Source organism: Lissotriton vulgaris, unplaced genomic scaffold, assembly GCF_964263255.1.
Source record: "Lissotriton vulgaris unplaced genomic scaffold, aLisVul1.2 SCAFFOLD_3526, whole genome shotgun sequence".
In the NCBI taxonomy this organism is placed as follows: domain Eukaryota; kingdom Metazoa; phylum Chordata; class Amphibia; order Caudata; family Salamandridae; genus Lissotriton; species Lissotriton vulgaris.
In genome coordinates, this window is record NW_028243419.1 from 73,093 (window position 1) to 85,991 (window position 12,899).

Consider the following 12,899-nt stretch of genomic DNA (forward strand, 5'->3'; position numbering starts at 1 on the left):
AAAACTGTACTACACCGTTTTCCTGAACATGTTGGTGCTGAAGACTCAAGTGTCCTTTTTACCAAAAGTCAGGACTCCCTCGCATGTTGGGCAATCCATCACTTTATCAGTGTTAATTGCTCTCCCTCATTCCTCGAGCAAAGAGTAGATGCATAATCGGCTGGACCCCAGAACAACTTTAAGCTTTTTTATAATTCATACCACATAAAGTGGACATTAGGCGTTTTGTGGAGTTCGCTGGAACAAAAAAAGGAAGCTCTGTGCAGCAGAGAACCTTGTTGAGGAGGATAGTCTGCTGCATGATGATTTGGTACACACTGACCAAGAAGCAGTCTTCGGAAGGACTGCGCCGACCTCCAGGGCCAAGGCTGCTCCCACTACGTTGGTGAGTGGAGTGCTTGTTATTAATATCTGCAAGGCTGCAGTTTAGGCACTGGTGCATATAATTAACAAGGAACTATCTGCCTTAACAGCCAGATCCAGAGGGATGGGCATTTCCCCCATGGGAAATGTCTTTTCTACATGCCCCCTGGATTTTCCACCTTAGCTGGACCTTGGTCGTCTGCCGCCTTTACAACTGTGCACTTTGCTAACCAGTTGTAAAGTGGCTATACTCCCCCTTTAAATATAGTTGAATTGGCATAGTTAACCTGCCTCTGGGTCTCTAGAATATGGTACAGAGTGTACTGAGGGCCTGGTGGTTTAAGGACCTGGTGGTGTAATGCTACAAGTGGACTGCAGCAACTATTGTGCCATCCACTATAGTCGCAGGGCAAGCATCACTTCAGACCTACTTCTGTTGCCTGATTGTAACAGTGAAAAACATGTCCTGCACCCTGTCAAAGTAAAACTTTTTGATAAGTACAAACCTTTATTTGATATATCACTATATAGGCCTAGTAGGCAAAGGGTGTGTATGGTATTGCAAAGTATGAAATGTTAAAATTAAATATCATGTACTTACAGTGACTAGCACTCAAGATATTTTCACTGTGGTTGACCTAACTGTCCTATCTAGAAAACTAAGTGCAGATTAGTATACGGATAGTGCTTACATGGGAATAGAAGCAGCTATAAAGTTATTTAACTGTTTTAATTGTTGTTAAAAATCCAAATCAATTTGGATTTGTAAAAAATATTAATGAAAAGTAATTTTTAGAAAGTTACCCTTTCCCTGAAATTCCAAGAGGGTAATATGCATTGGTTCCCCAGCTTCTCCCATCACTGAATAGGTGTGCATATGTTGTGAAATGTCTCCCATGAACAAATTGGCTGACTTGAATGGGGAGAGGTGACTCCCATGAACTCCGCAGATAATACAATATGGGGTGGCTATGGATATCTTTTTTGACACTAGTGTCTAATCCTTCCTGAAATGTCTGCTGAGTTTACATAGAAGACTTGGTAAGCCTTTAAAAAGGAGATAACAGGATGCTGATACAATTTGTATAGCTGTAGTCTGGTTTCTGCAGGACCCTGCTTTTGTCCTGCCAGACTTCTGTCTCTGGGTTTGTTTTGGGGTTCAGTACCTGCTGAAAATTGGATGTGTGGGGACACTGGCATTGCTATAGTGCATTCCCCACCATTCAGCCCAAGTTTAATGTTGCTGAAGAATTTCACCATTTTGAATAATTCCCGCACTCATTGAATTTAGGGTCTGTTTGAATTAAGACAAACTGCTGTAAAAGTGGCTTGTAGGTCAGAGCCAGAGAACATTTACCCCATTGGTTATGGAAGGGCAAGGAGCAACTACAATTACTAGGCATCAAAGTGGCATCTGCAGGCTTCCACCTCAGAACACTTTCTGGACCTGCAGAAGATGTGAAGAGACTGGCCTGCTTTCTGGTACCGAGAGCAGCCCTGCTGGACTAGATCTGCTCTCTTGTATCCATGACAGACAAGTGGCCTGCAAAGATCAGTTGGTGTATCTCCTGTGTGGGTGTAGGGAGACTACAAGCTGCAAGAGGCCTTCTCCTGGAAGTACCCAGCTGACTAGTATCAAGTAGACCCTGCACTGCACCTCGCAGTGGCACTGCGATGCTACAAGCGTGCACTAAAATTGACCAAGGAGACTACACCCTACGCCCCAGCACTTCCACTGGAGGGAATGCCCAGGCCTGGGGGAGTGGTGACTGCAGCGCGCCTGCACGGCTGGGTGCAGGTGGGACTTGAGACAGTGGCGGATTTATATGACGATGGGCCCCTGGTACTGTTCGAGGGGCTAGTGGAGAATCCAGGACTGCCAGCGGGACAGTTCCTGCTGCATGCATCAATGATACGGGTCCTAACGAAACACTGGGGCGACATGTCCGTGGAACCCGAGACACATCTCTTGATACAATACCTACACGTTATGGGGGCAGGGTCGCACGTCGTACACTGGCTAACACAGGCGCTGAGGTCCCACACAACGAGCTCACTACAGTCACTCAGGGACAGGTGGACAACTGACAGGGGGAAGGACTGGTCGGATAAGGAGTGGGAAAGGATCCTAGAGGGACCGCAACACATTCCCCGCAACTCGAGATTCAGAATCATACAGTTCTACATCACACACAGGGCATACCTGTCCCCGGACAAGATTAACCGCTACTTTGGCCTGGATACCTCCAGCTGCCCACGATGCGCGCTACTGAACGCGGATCTCCTACATATGCTGTGGGCATGTTCCAAGCTACGGACGTACTGGCACGATGTCACCACGCTGTTGACAAAAGGGACGGCATTGGGACTTCGTCACGACTGGGACACCTGTGTGTTAGGCCTCCTCACCAGGACAAAGCACAACAAAGCCCACATGAGGTTCTGGGATCTGGGGCTGATAACCGCCAAAAGACTCATAACTCGTCACTGGAAGGCCGCGGAACCACCCCTGACGAAACACTGGAGTGGCTCCCTCATTTACTGGGCGACCGCAGAGGGCACGGTACTACGCAGGGAAGAGACAGCGGGGCGGAGGGCCATACCGATAGCCCAGATTTGGGAGGGCTTCCTACGAACATTCGCCAGGGCCTGCCACAATAAAGGGGTGATGTGAGGTGATGGCCAGCCCGCCCCCACTCCCCCCCCCCCAGTGGAACGAGGGGACACGTCTGGGCAGCAGGCTGCGTAGCAAGAAAGGGAAGAACCGGGAGCCGCACGCATACAGACATGGAATACCACCCCTACAGCCCATCGCTCGCCCCCTTCCCCCCCCCCCCCCCCGACTTCTCCCCCCTCCCCCCCCCCCCCCCCTCTTGTCAGCAGGGGCCACACACACAACCGACTCCAACAATGCAGCCCCACCCCGGGACTTAGAGCTACCACACACCACTCGAACCACCTCCCCGCGAACACTAGATGCCAGCACCCTGCGAGACCACTCCACCCGGACCTAACACGACAGGACCCACACTGCAGCACCCCTTCCCCCCCCTACCCGAGTTAAGGTTCATTACACCCCCACTTTCTTTCCTATTTTCTCCCGATTGGGTCAGTGGCACCTACGGCAAAGGTCGCCCCCCCAGTTGACCACGCTGGATCTGCCTTCCCCATTCAAACCTTTTCCTTTTGACACACGGCGACTAAAAACACGGGAGAGCAGCACACATGACAGCCACTGCCGCAACCCTCTACCACACGGCAACGAAACACTGCACATTCTAGCCGTCCACGGCACCCATATACGTCGCCCGGAACCGGGCCTGGTTGGATATTTATACTGCTGAGGAACAACACGCTACATTACTAGCCAGAGGGTTGTGGGCACTGGGGGTGCAGCTGGCCATCAGGCTGCCCGCCTAGACGGGTAAGGTCAGACACTCTGGTAGGATCGACACTGCGAATTAAACAGTAATATAATGATGAAGTGATCAGTATGGTGCATGCAGTGACTGCCCCCATGACAGTTGATGGTATTATTTATTAACGAGTGCATGTATTGGATTTTCAACCGTCGTCAACATTCGCTCTGATACTGTACGAGCTACTCCAATTGTTGTTTCCCCTTTGAATTACGCACACAAGAAATGTAACTGTACGTCAAGTGTTTCAATAAAACAGATTTAAAAAAAAAAATTAAGTAGACCCTGCTGTTTGACCTTTGCCTGACACCATCTGAGTTTCTTAATGTGTCCCCCTGGAGTCCTTGGGTGGGCTTTAGAAGTTTACTCCCACAAAACTTGTGGTGAATTGAGACTTAAAGGGCTGAAGTAAGATAGTAAAATCTTTGACCAGGACAAATCGGGTTTGTGTTTTCTACCCGCCCTCCATTGCAGGCAGTGTCAAATTTCACCTAGGTCCCTGCCTACCACAATCATTAACAGTTTATGCTTCTTGACTCTATTCGTACTTACAACTTCATATCCCCTGTTCCCTTTATTGAATTTGTCATTTTGGATGTGAAATATTACTAATCGTTTTGCATTTTGACTGTTACTGTTTTGGTAAGGCAAAAATGCTTTACACATTACCCTAAATTAAGCTGTCTGCTCTGCGCCATAACTAACCTAGGGTTAAGCTCCGCTTAATTTAGTGCCTTTAAGGGTTCACCATGACATGAGTTGTGGTTATCCCTGGTAGTGGCTCCAAATAATGACATTTCTTACAACCCTACTCAGTTATGCAAACTTTTAACCGAAGTCCACTACTTAGAATAGAACATCCACCTGGGGAAGTACTGCTCTGGTGTCTGTTCTAAGGTGAGGAATCTACTGTTAGAACTATCTATCAGAAGAGCAAGTTACTTAACTTTGGTAATGGTTTTTCTGGTGGTTATTCTAACTGCAGATTCTGAACTGCCCTCTGTTCCAGAGTGGCCTCTTTTTAACATCTTAGTTAGTATTCAACGCACTTATCAACAATTGTTCACATTCTGCACCTGAGGGGTGCAGAAAGGATAAAAATAAGAAACTGACATCAGCAGGCAGAGTTGGTGTGTATGTGGATCTGCTCCATATTTCGGCGCTCGACATTACCTAGTGGGTTGCTGAGCAGAACTATAAAAATAAATCTCTAGATCCCGTTTGCAGCCTGGGGGATATTATACGGTGAGGAATTTTCAGGTAGAGTAGCCACCAAAGAGTGTTGCAGAGGGTAAGTCACTAATTATTTATTAGCCATGATCCTTAAGATTCACTTGGGAACTGCTGTCGCAACTTTGTTGGTTCGGGGGCTGCTAGGTCTCCTACTGTCTTGCATACTCTTAGTGCCCCATGCTCACTGGCCCTAGTGGGCCCTGTAGTGGAATCTCCATCTCCAGTGGTCCTAGCATTGTGGAAGCCCTATAGAAAGGATTTGGGTCTCTGAAGTGGCTCAAAACCTTCAGTGATGGGTGTCTGATGCCAATCTTATGTATTGCAGGCTGTAGTACCACTGTTCCTCTGGAGGGATCTGTGGTGATGAATGCGTCCAATTTGATTTGTGGAAGTCAGTGGATGAGATGGAGATCAGAGGCCTCTGGTTTTTCTTTATACAGTGCCTTTGTATCAATCATATGGAACTACGTTCCATTGCTTGGGTTTTAAGACCTTAAGAACTGATCAGGTATTGACAACATGCAACCACCATGTGTTACTGCAACAGACTGGGCCAGGTGGTGTCCTGTGCCTCCTGTCTGACGGTTCTAAGGATGTGGTGGTGGTAAGGTTTTCATAAAGTCTCCCTGACCAGTCTTTACCTGGCATAGTTCCTCAAACTTCGGGCAGTCGCCTTCAGAAAGTCGAAGTACATTCAGTACACGTGCTTCCAAACAGCAACTCAAAGGTTCAGTGTAGGAGTATGGTCCTGAAGCAAACAAAAAGACAGTTGAAAAGAAAATCTAGGCTGGATCGCCTCCAGAGCCGTAGTCTGGAAGGGGTGGGTGCAATTTCTTGGACTGTGCAAAAATAGATACTGTGCTTCTGTCTGAACTGAGGGATAAAACCAATATTACAACAATAATCTCTGCATTAGTAGTTATTTGTAATGTTTTGTGTGTTTCCTAGGGTACTCGAAGCTCTGTCGCATGAGATGGGCCCTGTGATGTTTTTGCCAGTTAGTTTGCAAATACGCCCCAAGTTTAGACATCCAAATCCCCCTGGCAAGCACACCTACTCGAGATAGGCAGCCAAGTATGGTCCCCAATATACTTGGGGATCTTGCTACTAGGATAACGATCATTCCTGTGAGACTAGATTGTTTTCCCCATGGATGCTCAAACTCAAAGCTCAAACTCACCCTATATATTTAAAGATACTTTATGAATAATGCCCTAATCTAATGCAGGTTATGAGACAATGTTACTACAAAATTAACACAATGGTTGTAATTAGACACGCAAACAATTATTAAAAAGAGCTTCAACACATTAGATGGTGTTCATTAAATCAAACCACTGCTGGGTGAACAAGACTATGGTAAAACCCCTCCCTGTATAATTTCAAGATAAAGCTAAACATGAAAGCACCCAAATGAATTTCCCAGGTAGCCTCTAACGTGCATTTTTTTTCTGGATAATAAAGTTGTTTTCTATTCGCTACGGTTATTTAAGAAGGTTGTAGTTTGGCTCCTTTATTGTATTCAGAGCGGTCAGCTAAGGTGTCTGTAGCATGCAGCTCATTCGAAGCTCTTAGGGAAATCTAAAGATGTGTCTCCTCGAAGATGCCTTTGCAATAGACTTGCACCCTTTTCTAGTAGTTATGAAAGACTAGACCTCATGAATACTTATGTAAAATGCAATAAAGAAAACATACTATAAACCTGCAAATTATACAAAATGATATGGGTTTATAAATAAGAAATGTGCATATGAATAAATGAAATGTAATACGGGGCACAAAAGCAGAAGAAAAATAAGCGTACAACAGCGCTACAATAGCTTTTAAGAGTTCATATGGTTTGGTACCAATGGCGTTCTTCAACTCCATGAAACAAATAGCAGACTTGGGGCCATATGACTCCATACCAGCCGGGAGCATATAAAGTTATCCAGTATTGGGGTATCTTTCATAGATTCACATGCCTGAATCATTCCCCGTCGTCGAGGCGGGAGTCCCACGGTAAATAAAAAAGCAGTGCCAAAAGCACTTTGCAGTAGTAGGCCCTAGAAAAAAGGCCTGAGGCCTATATTATAGTAGCCTATCTACCTCATTATGCTAAAAGACCCAAAGTCTTTGCTCCAACCAATCAGCTCACAGCACCCTCTAGAACCTTCCCTGCAGAGCCAGCTCTCCTCAGATTTTCACCGCACGTCGTGTGGAAGGGAGTCTCCCTGAGTCTTGTCTCAGTTTTTTCTTCAAGAGCTTCAAGATGTCTGACAAGAAGGCCTTGTTCAGACCCTGCAGAACATGCGAGAAGAAGAGGGTCCATGTGGATGACTTACACAAGGACTGTATTTATTGCCTGTATCCCAAGCATGAGGCAAAAACCTGTAAGATCTGCACTACCTTCCCTGCCAAGACCTTAAGGGATAGGGAGGCCAGAGTCCTTTTGTGGCTTAAATCCTCTTCCAAGGATGATGATGACAGAGCCTCTACCTCTAGCAAGAAATGTAATACGGGGCACAAAAGCAGAAGAAAAATAAGCGTACAACAGAGCTACAATAGCTTTTAAGAGTTCATATGGTTTGGTACCAATGGCGTTCTTCAACTCCATGAAACAAATAGCAGACTTGGGGCCATATGACTCCATACCAGCCGGGAGCATATAAAGTTTTTCACCCTTTGAGACTGGGATACAACACACACACACACTCAACCTGCCTTATAGAAGGCAGCTTCGAGTACATCAGCAGTGTAAAGACTAAAGTCTTTCAACCAGCAGGTCCGAGACGGGTCCTGCTGTACCTTTTCCGGTGGGGAGGAGGAAGATTCTGCTGAATGTATCCACCTGTTCCAATTCATTTCACAACCATCACCGGGGGAGGAACATCATTTGCATCAGGAAGTCCTGTGGTCCTAAATAAATAAATTACTCCAGAACGAGGCTATAGAACGGTGCCAAAAACGCAAATACCGTGGGTTCATTTAATTCTTTAACATTCTAAAGACAACTGGGGAATGGCGCCCTATTTTGGACTAGAGTATTAAATTCATAAAGAAATGTTTAGGATGCTCTCACAGCGGGATGTCCTATAGTCCATCAAGCAAGATGATTTCTTAGCACCAATAGCTCTAGAAGACTGACTTCGATCTACCAATACATCTACAACATCAAAAATACCGGTCTTTGGGTAGATAGATGTCACTTGCAATTCTTAGAGCTTCATTTTGGCTTTCACTCAGTGCTCAGGATGTTTATGGAATGCCTAGCTTCTGAAGCTTCACATTTGTGATCTCTTGGTATGAATTTTCCCATTCCCTGATCAAATCTGATCTGCGATGAACCTTAGCGATACTGTTTGAACCCTAAATTTGTTGAAAAAATTAGATTGCCCCCTCAGCAAAAGGAATCTAAACTCACCCCCAGCAGAACAGATTATAGTCCTGTGGACAAAAATCTGCATAAATACCCTGAAGGCTTACCCATTCCAAATAAAATGGAAGAAAAACCTACATGATTATTCTGATAGCTCCAGCATTGGCCAGGCAGTTTTGCTGTAATCTGTTGGATCCAAATTAGATCCTTATCTTCTGTTCAAGGATCAAGGACCTGCATTACATCACAACCAAGCCTCCCTTCCTGGCTACTCCAGACCTAGAGAATAGTCTCTGTAATATTACCTCAGACTGTAGAAAGATTTTTTGTGCAGTCTAATATTGAAGTATTTCTACGTTTGGGCCCCCTCTAAAGATATTGAACCCTTTCAGTGCATCCACATGGGATACCTCTGCTTCTACACTTGGTGGAGTTTTTTTGTGATAATGTTGCCTTGGAGTACATTAGTCGCATATACAGATGTCCTAGGACTGCAACCACACCACCTTTATTCTCATTTAAATTAGGTAAGAAATGTATGCGAGGACATTTTCAAACCTTTTCTCCTCTGAAACAAATTATACCAGCTTCGGAGCTGAACCTTGTGCTAGGGGCTCTAAATAAAGAAGCTTTGGATACTGTTCATAAGGCCTATCCCCAAATTCTTCCATAGAAAACTGTTTGTCAGCAATCACGTTTTCAAGTTTGTGAAATTTCAGGCTTTTTCTATAAAACCACTGTATCTAAAGTTTGACGAAGAGGTGACTCTACAAATCCTAAATTCATACCTAAGGTACCAATATCGTTCCATTTTAATGAAAAGATTAATTTACCAGCTTTTTTCCACAGCCATCAATTGCTGCAGAACGGTGTCTGCATTCTTTAGACTTAAATTGTTTGAAATTTGTTATTGATAGAACAAAGGAATTTCACAAAATTGAGCGAATGGTTTTTTACGAAACCTTCAACAAGGTTTGTCCTTTGTTGAAACAGGGCATAGCATACTGAATGACAGTTTGTGTGCCCTGCCATAGAAAAGCTGGACACTTGTCAGACACGCAGTTGGGGCAAGCACATTCAGCTAGGGACATGATTACACAGCAGCGTTCTTTGCTGGAGTGTCCCTACTGGATACATGCAAAGTTGCAATCTGATCTTCAGCTCACACCTTTGCGAAACTTTGTGTGCAAGTCTGGCCACTAGCTGAGTAGGCAATGTGGCAGGTGGTTCTTCTCAACCTGTTTCAAAAACATAAGCCTTGGTTTTAACTTTGCTTTATGCGTAATATAATGTCATGCTTTGGCAATTATTCAAGCATGTGAATCTATGAAACATCCAATGCTGGAGAAGAAAGTTACTTACCTGTAACTATAGTTCTTTAGCATTGGTATCTTCCATAGACTTCTGCGCCTACCCTCCTCGCCGTTCAGGAGGGTACTAATCATTCCTTATAACAAGCTATGAAAATCTGCCTATGAGGAGAGTTTGAAATCTAACTCCGAGTTTGGGTCCCAAAATGAGGTGGACTGGTTCATACTGTCTATGGCTGTGTTCAGGGTTGTTGTTTTTTGTTGCTGTATTGGAATACTACTGTGTTAACATTGGCTACAGAGGGTTCCCAGTCTGGCTTTGGGTAATCATTCAAGTATGTGACTATATGAACCGTGCCGATCCTTGTAGTTGCAGGTAAGTAGCATGTACTTACTGAAGGTTAGAACTCCGTCCTCGGTCTCATTTTAGCTCTGCTTTTGTGAATATATAAGATCGGTCCTATTTTTTAATAACTTTCGTGACTTAGATGAATACTTTCTATTTTTAGGATTACATTTTAGTATGATGTAGAATTGACTAACCCTTTTTGTTGCTGTTGCAAAATTCAACTCCAGTGATTTGTAACTTTACCACGTTTTAGTCAGTATTTTAGTTCCTTTCAACATGGACGAATTGTATTTGACTTTTTGTACCTGCTACCAGTTAATTCATTAGGTACACATAATCTGAAAGAAGAGGTACTGAGGTGAAGGTTTATAGAGTTGGAAGCACTTGTTGGAATCTGATATCTCAATTCTCTGTTTCTGATCTCTGGGCCCATTCCTTTATTCGTGATCTTTATGTATACTGTGTTCAGCATAACCTTGCTAAGCAAAGCAATCCGGAACCAAATCAACATCTCTGCTGTGGCACATGCCTCTTGGCTCTATTTTCCTTTGCCTTGTCTTAGATGGCTCGGTAGTCACTGCGTGTTTATCACATACAAGGGTACCTGCTTTAGATGTGTTGAAGTTCAAAATGAAGTTGACTCTTTGTCCACAGGGGGTGCTTGCATTGATTTAACAGTGGATGGAAGCTTGCCCTATTTCATACTTTGCTGCTACCCATTGTTTCCACTTGGGTTTGTGAAAGAGTAATGCTGTAGATTTTCTGTGTATGCTCATCTTGTTCCTGTTGTGTCGAATATATTTTCCATCTGATGGATAAAGCTTGCACCTTTGTGTATTGTAATCCCTGCTAACCATGCACCTAAAATATAATGTTCTGCCTATGGCCTACCAAGTTTAACTTTTGCTTCTTTTGACAGCCCCCTAGTTTTGGGTAATTTGTGGGATGTGACCGATCGCGACATTGACCGGTACATGGAGGCATTCCTCAGGAGCTGGATAAAGGCTGGATCTGGAGCACCCATGCTGCCATACATTACACAAGCGCGACAAGCACCAAAACTGAAATACTTAATCGGAGCAGCCCCAATTGCCTATGGGATGCCAGTTTCATTGCAGTAGCTGCATCCCTGTACAAAAGGTGTATATTGCTAATGATCAATTGTTCGGTTGAAAATTAAACAATGTATTGAATCAAGACTATTGAAAGCTTGGTTCTGTATTTTGGAAGTCTTACACCTCAGCTTTTAAATGTACTTAATTTATTGAGTTGTAAATTGCACAGTCCACCTCAGTGTCCTCCGGGCTAATAGAATAGCTCTCTAAATCACAAGGAAAATGTAAATGTTTTGTATTTATACAGCTGCGAATACCAATGTTTTCTCAGATAACTGATACTTTCTATTGATGTTTGAGCACACATTTGAATTGCATATTTTTACACTTTTTTGGTGGAAGAGATGTATTTATAATTGTGTATACTTTGTGTAACATATCCTGAATACTAATCTTCTTTGCATATTGGAAGTTAAATAATAAATATATTTTGACATTCTTGGTATCCAGCTGCCCTTTATTTCCATTCTTTATGAAATGATCAGGATATGGTGAATTGAAACCCTGATGTCCCCCAGTTGTTTGAAATTATTGTATCTGTGTTTCTGATGGATACTTCCACCTGTTGATTCCTCACTTTGTGAATGATCCCCACAGCCATCAGATTCTATCTGGAAACTCAAAACAAAGCTCCTATTTGACTGTAGGTGGTGGTGTTTGGCTCTGCACCAACGTAGTGATGCTGTGGAAATGATGGAGCAGCATTTAAATCCCACCCAGGCTCTCTGACATCAGCTCCTTTCTTGTCGCGCCTTCATATGTGGAGCTGGAGCTCTACTCTTGTCTGGCGAGAGAAATGTTTCTTCTTAACAATGTGCAAGGGAAAGGTCACCTCCCAAAATGATAGTTAAAACCTTGTAAGGACTGTCAGATCCCCACAATGCATGCCTTTTAAGATTTTAGTGTATTATATAGTATGGTTGTGCGACCGACCATGTAATACACTTTCAAAACTGTCTTGGGTCCATTCAGGCTGGTTCGTAAAAACCTTCAGCTCAACTCTTAGTAACTTTGGCTTTGAGCAGCAAAGCTTAAACAAAGAAGCCGCAAACAATGAAATAAGACAGTTCTACAACACGAAGGAAATTTGACATCAGTTTATGAATATAAATTATATTTTTATTAATTTTTAGACCCCCAAGATGAGCCAACTCCACTGGAGGTGGATTCTTGAGCAAAATGTAAATCTGCTTTTTAGTCCAAAGCTTAAACTAGCATTGTTAACTGTAAAGTTTAGAAACCTGTGAAAAGTTTGAAAGAGTTGATCTGATGGAGACATCTAGCCGCAGATTCCTTATCTTAGAACTTCCAGGCATTTGGCGGGATCCAAAAGATTTTTCTTAGCAGTACCCCTGCGTGATGGTAGGTAGCAACCGCCACTCCGAGTGCACGGACGTCCGTTCTTTCTGCACCAGCCAGCTCCGATCCGTTGAAAATAGCTACCCCCTGTCATTTTTTGACACTTTTTTTCGACTTTTTATCCGCTTTGTTGGTGTGTTTAGGAGTCATGTTGAGCAAGACGACTTCGGGGTTCAAGCCATATGGCACCTATCACTTCTCCATGTCGGTCACGGACCCCCATTTAATTTGTCTCTGGTGTTTGGAGCGTTACCATGACTCCAAGTCGTGCTCCGACTGCCGGGCTATGGGGCCGAACGCTTTGAGGGAGCAACCCATGGGCCGGCGCCCAGCACCACGGAAGTCTCCTCCTTGATCTCTATCCCGGACCAGGTCTCGGTCGAGAGGAAGGTC

At 44.1% G+C, this 12,899-nt stretch overlaps 1 protein-coding gene across 1 annotated transcript in view; it reads left to right on the forward strand.

The window, feature by feature from the left end:
• LOC147668409 (separin-like) overlaps positions 1-11,595 on the forward strand; it is a gene marked incomplete at its 5' end in the record, with an annotated part of 38,107 nt that extends 26,512 nt beyond the window's left edge. The window contains one exon of the mRNA XM_086948571.1: positions 10,952-11,595. Coding sequence (XP_086804697.1) covers positions 10,952-11,153 — 202 coding nt within the window. The remainder of the gene's footprint in view (positions 1-10,951) is intronic.
• Positions 11,596-12,899: the final 1,304 nt, after the last annotated feature.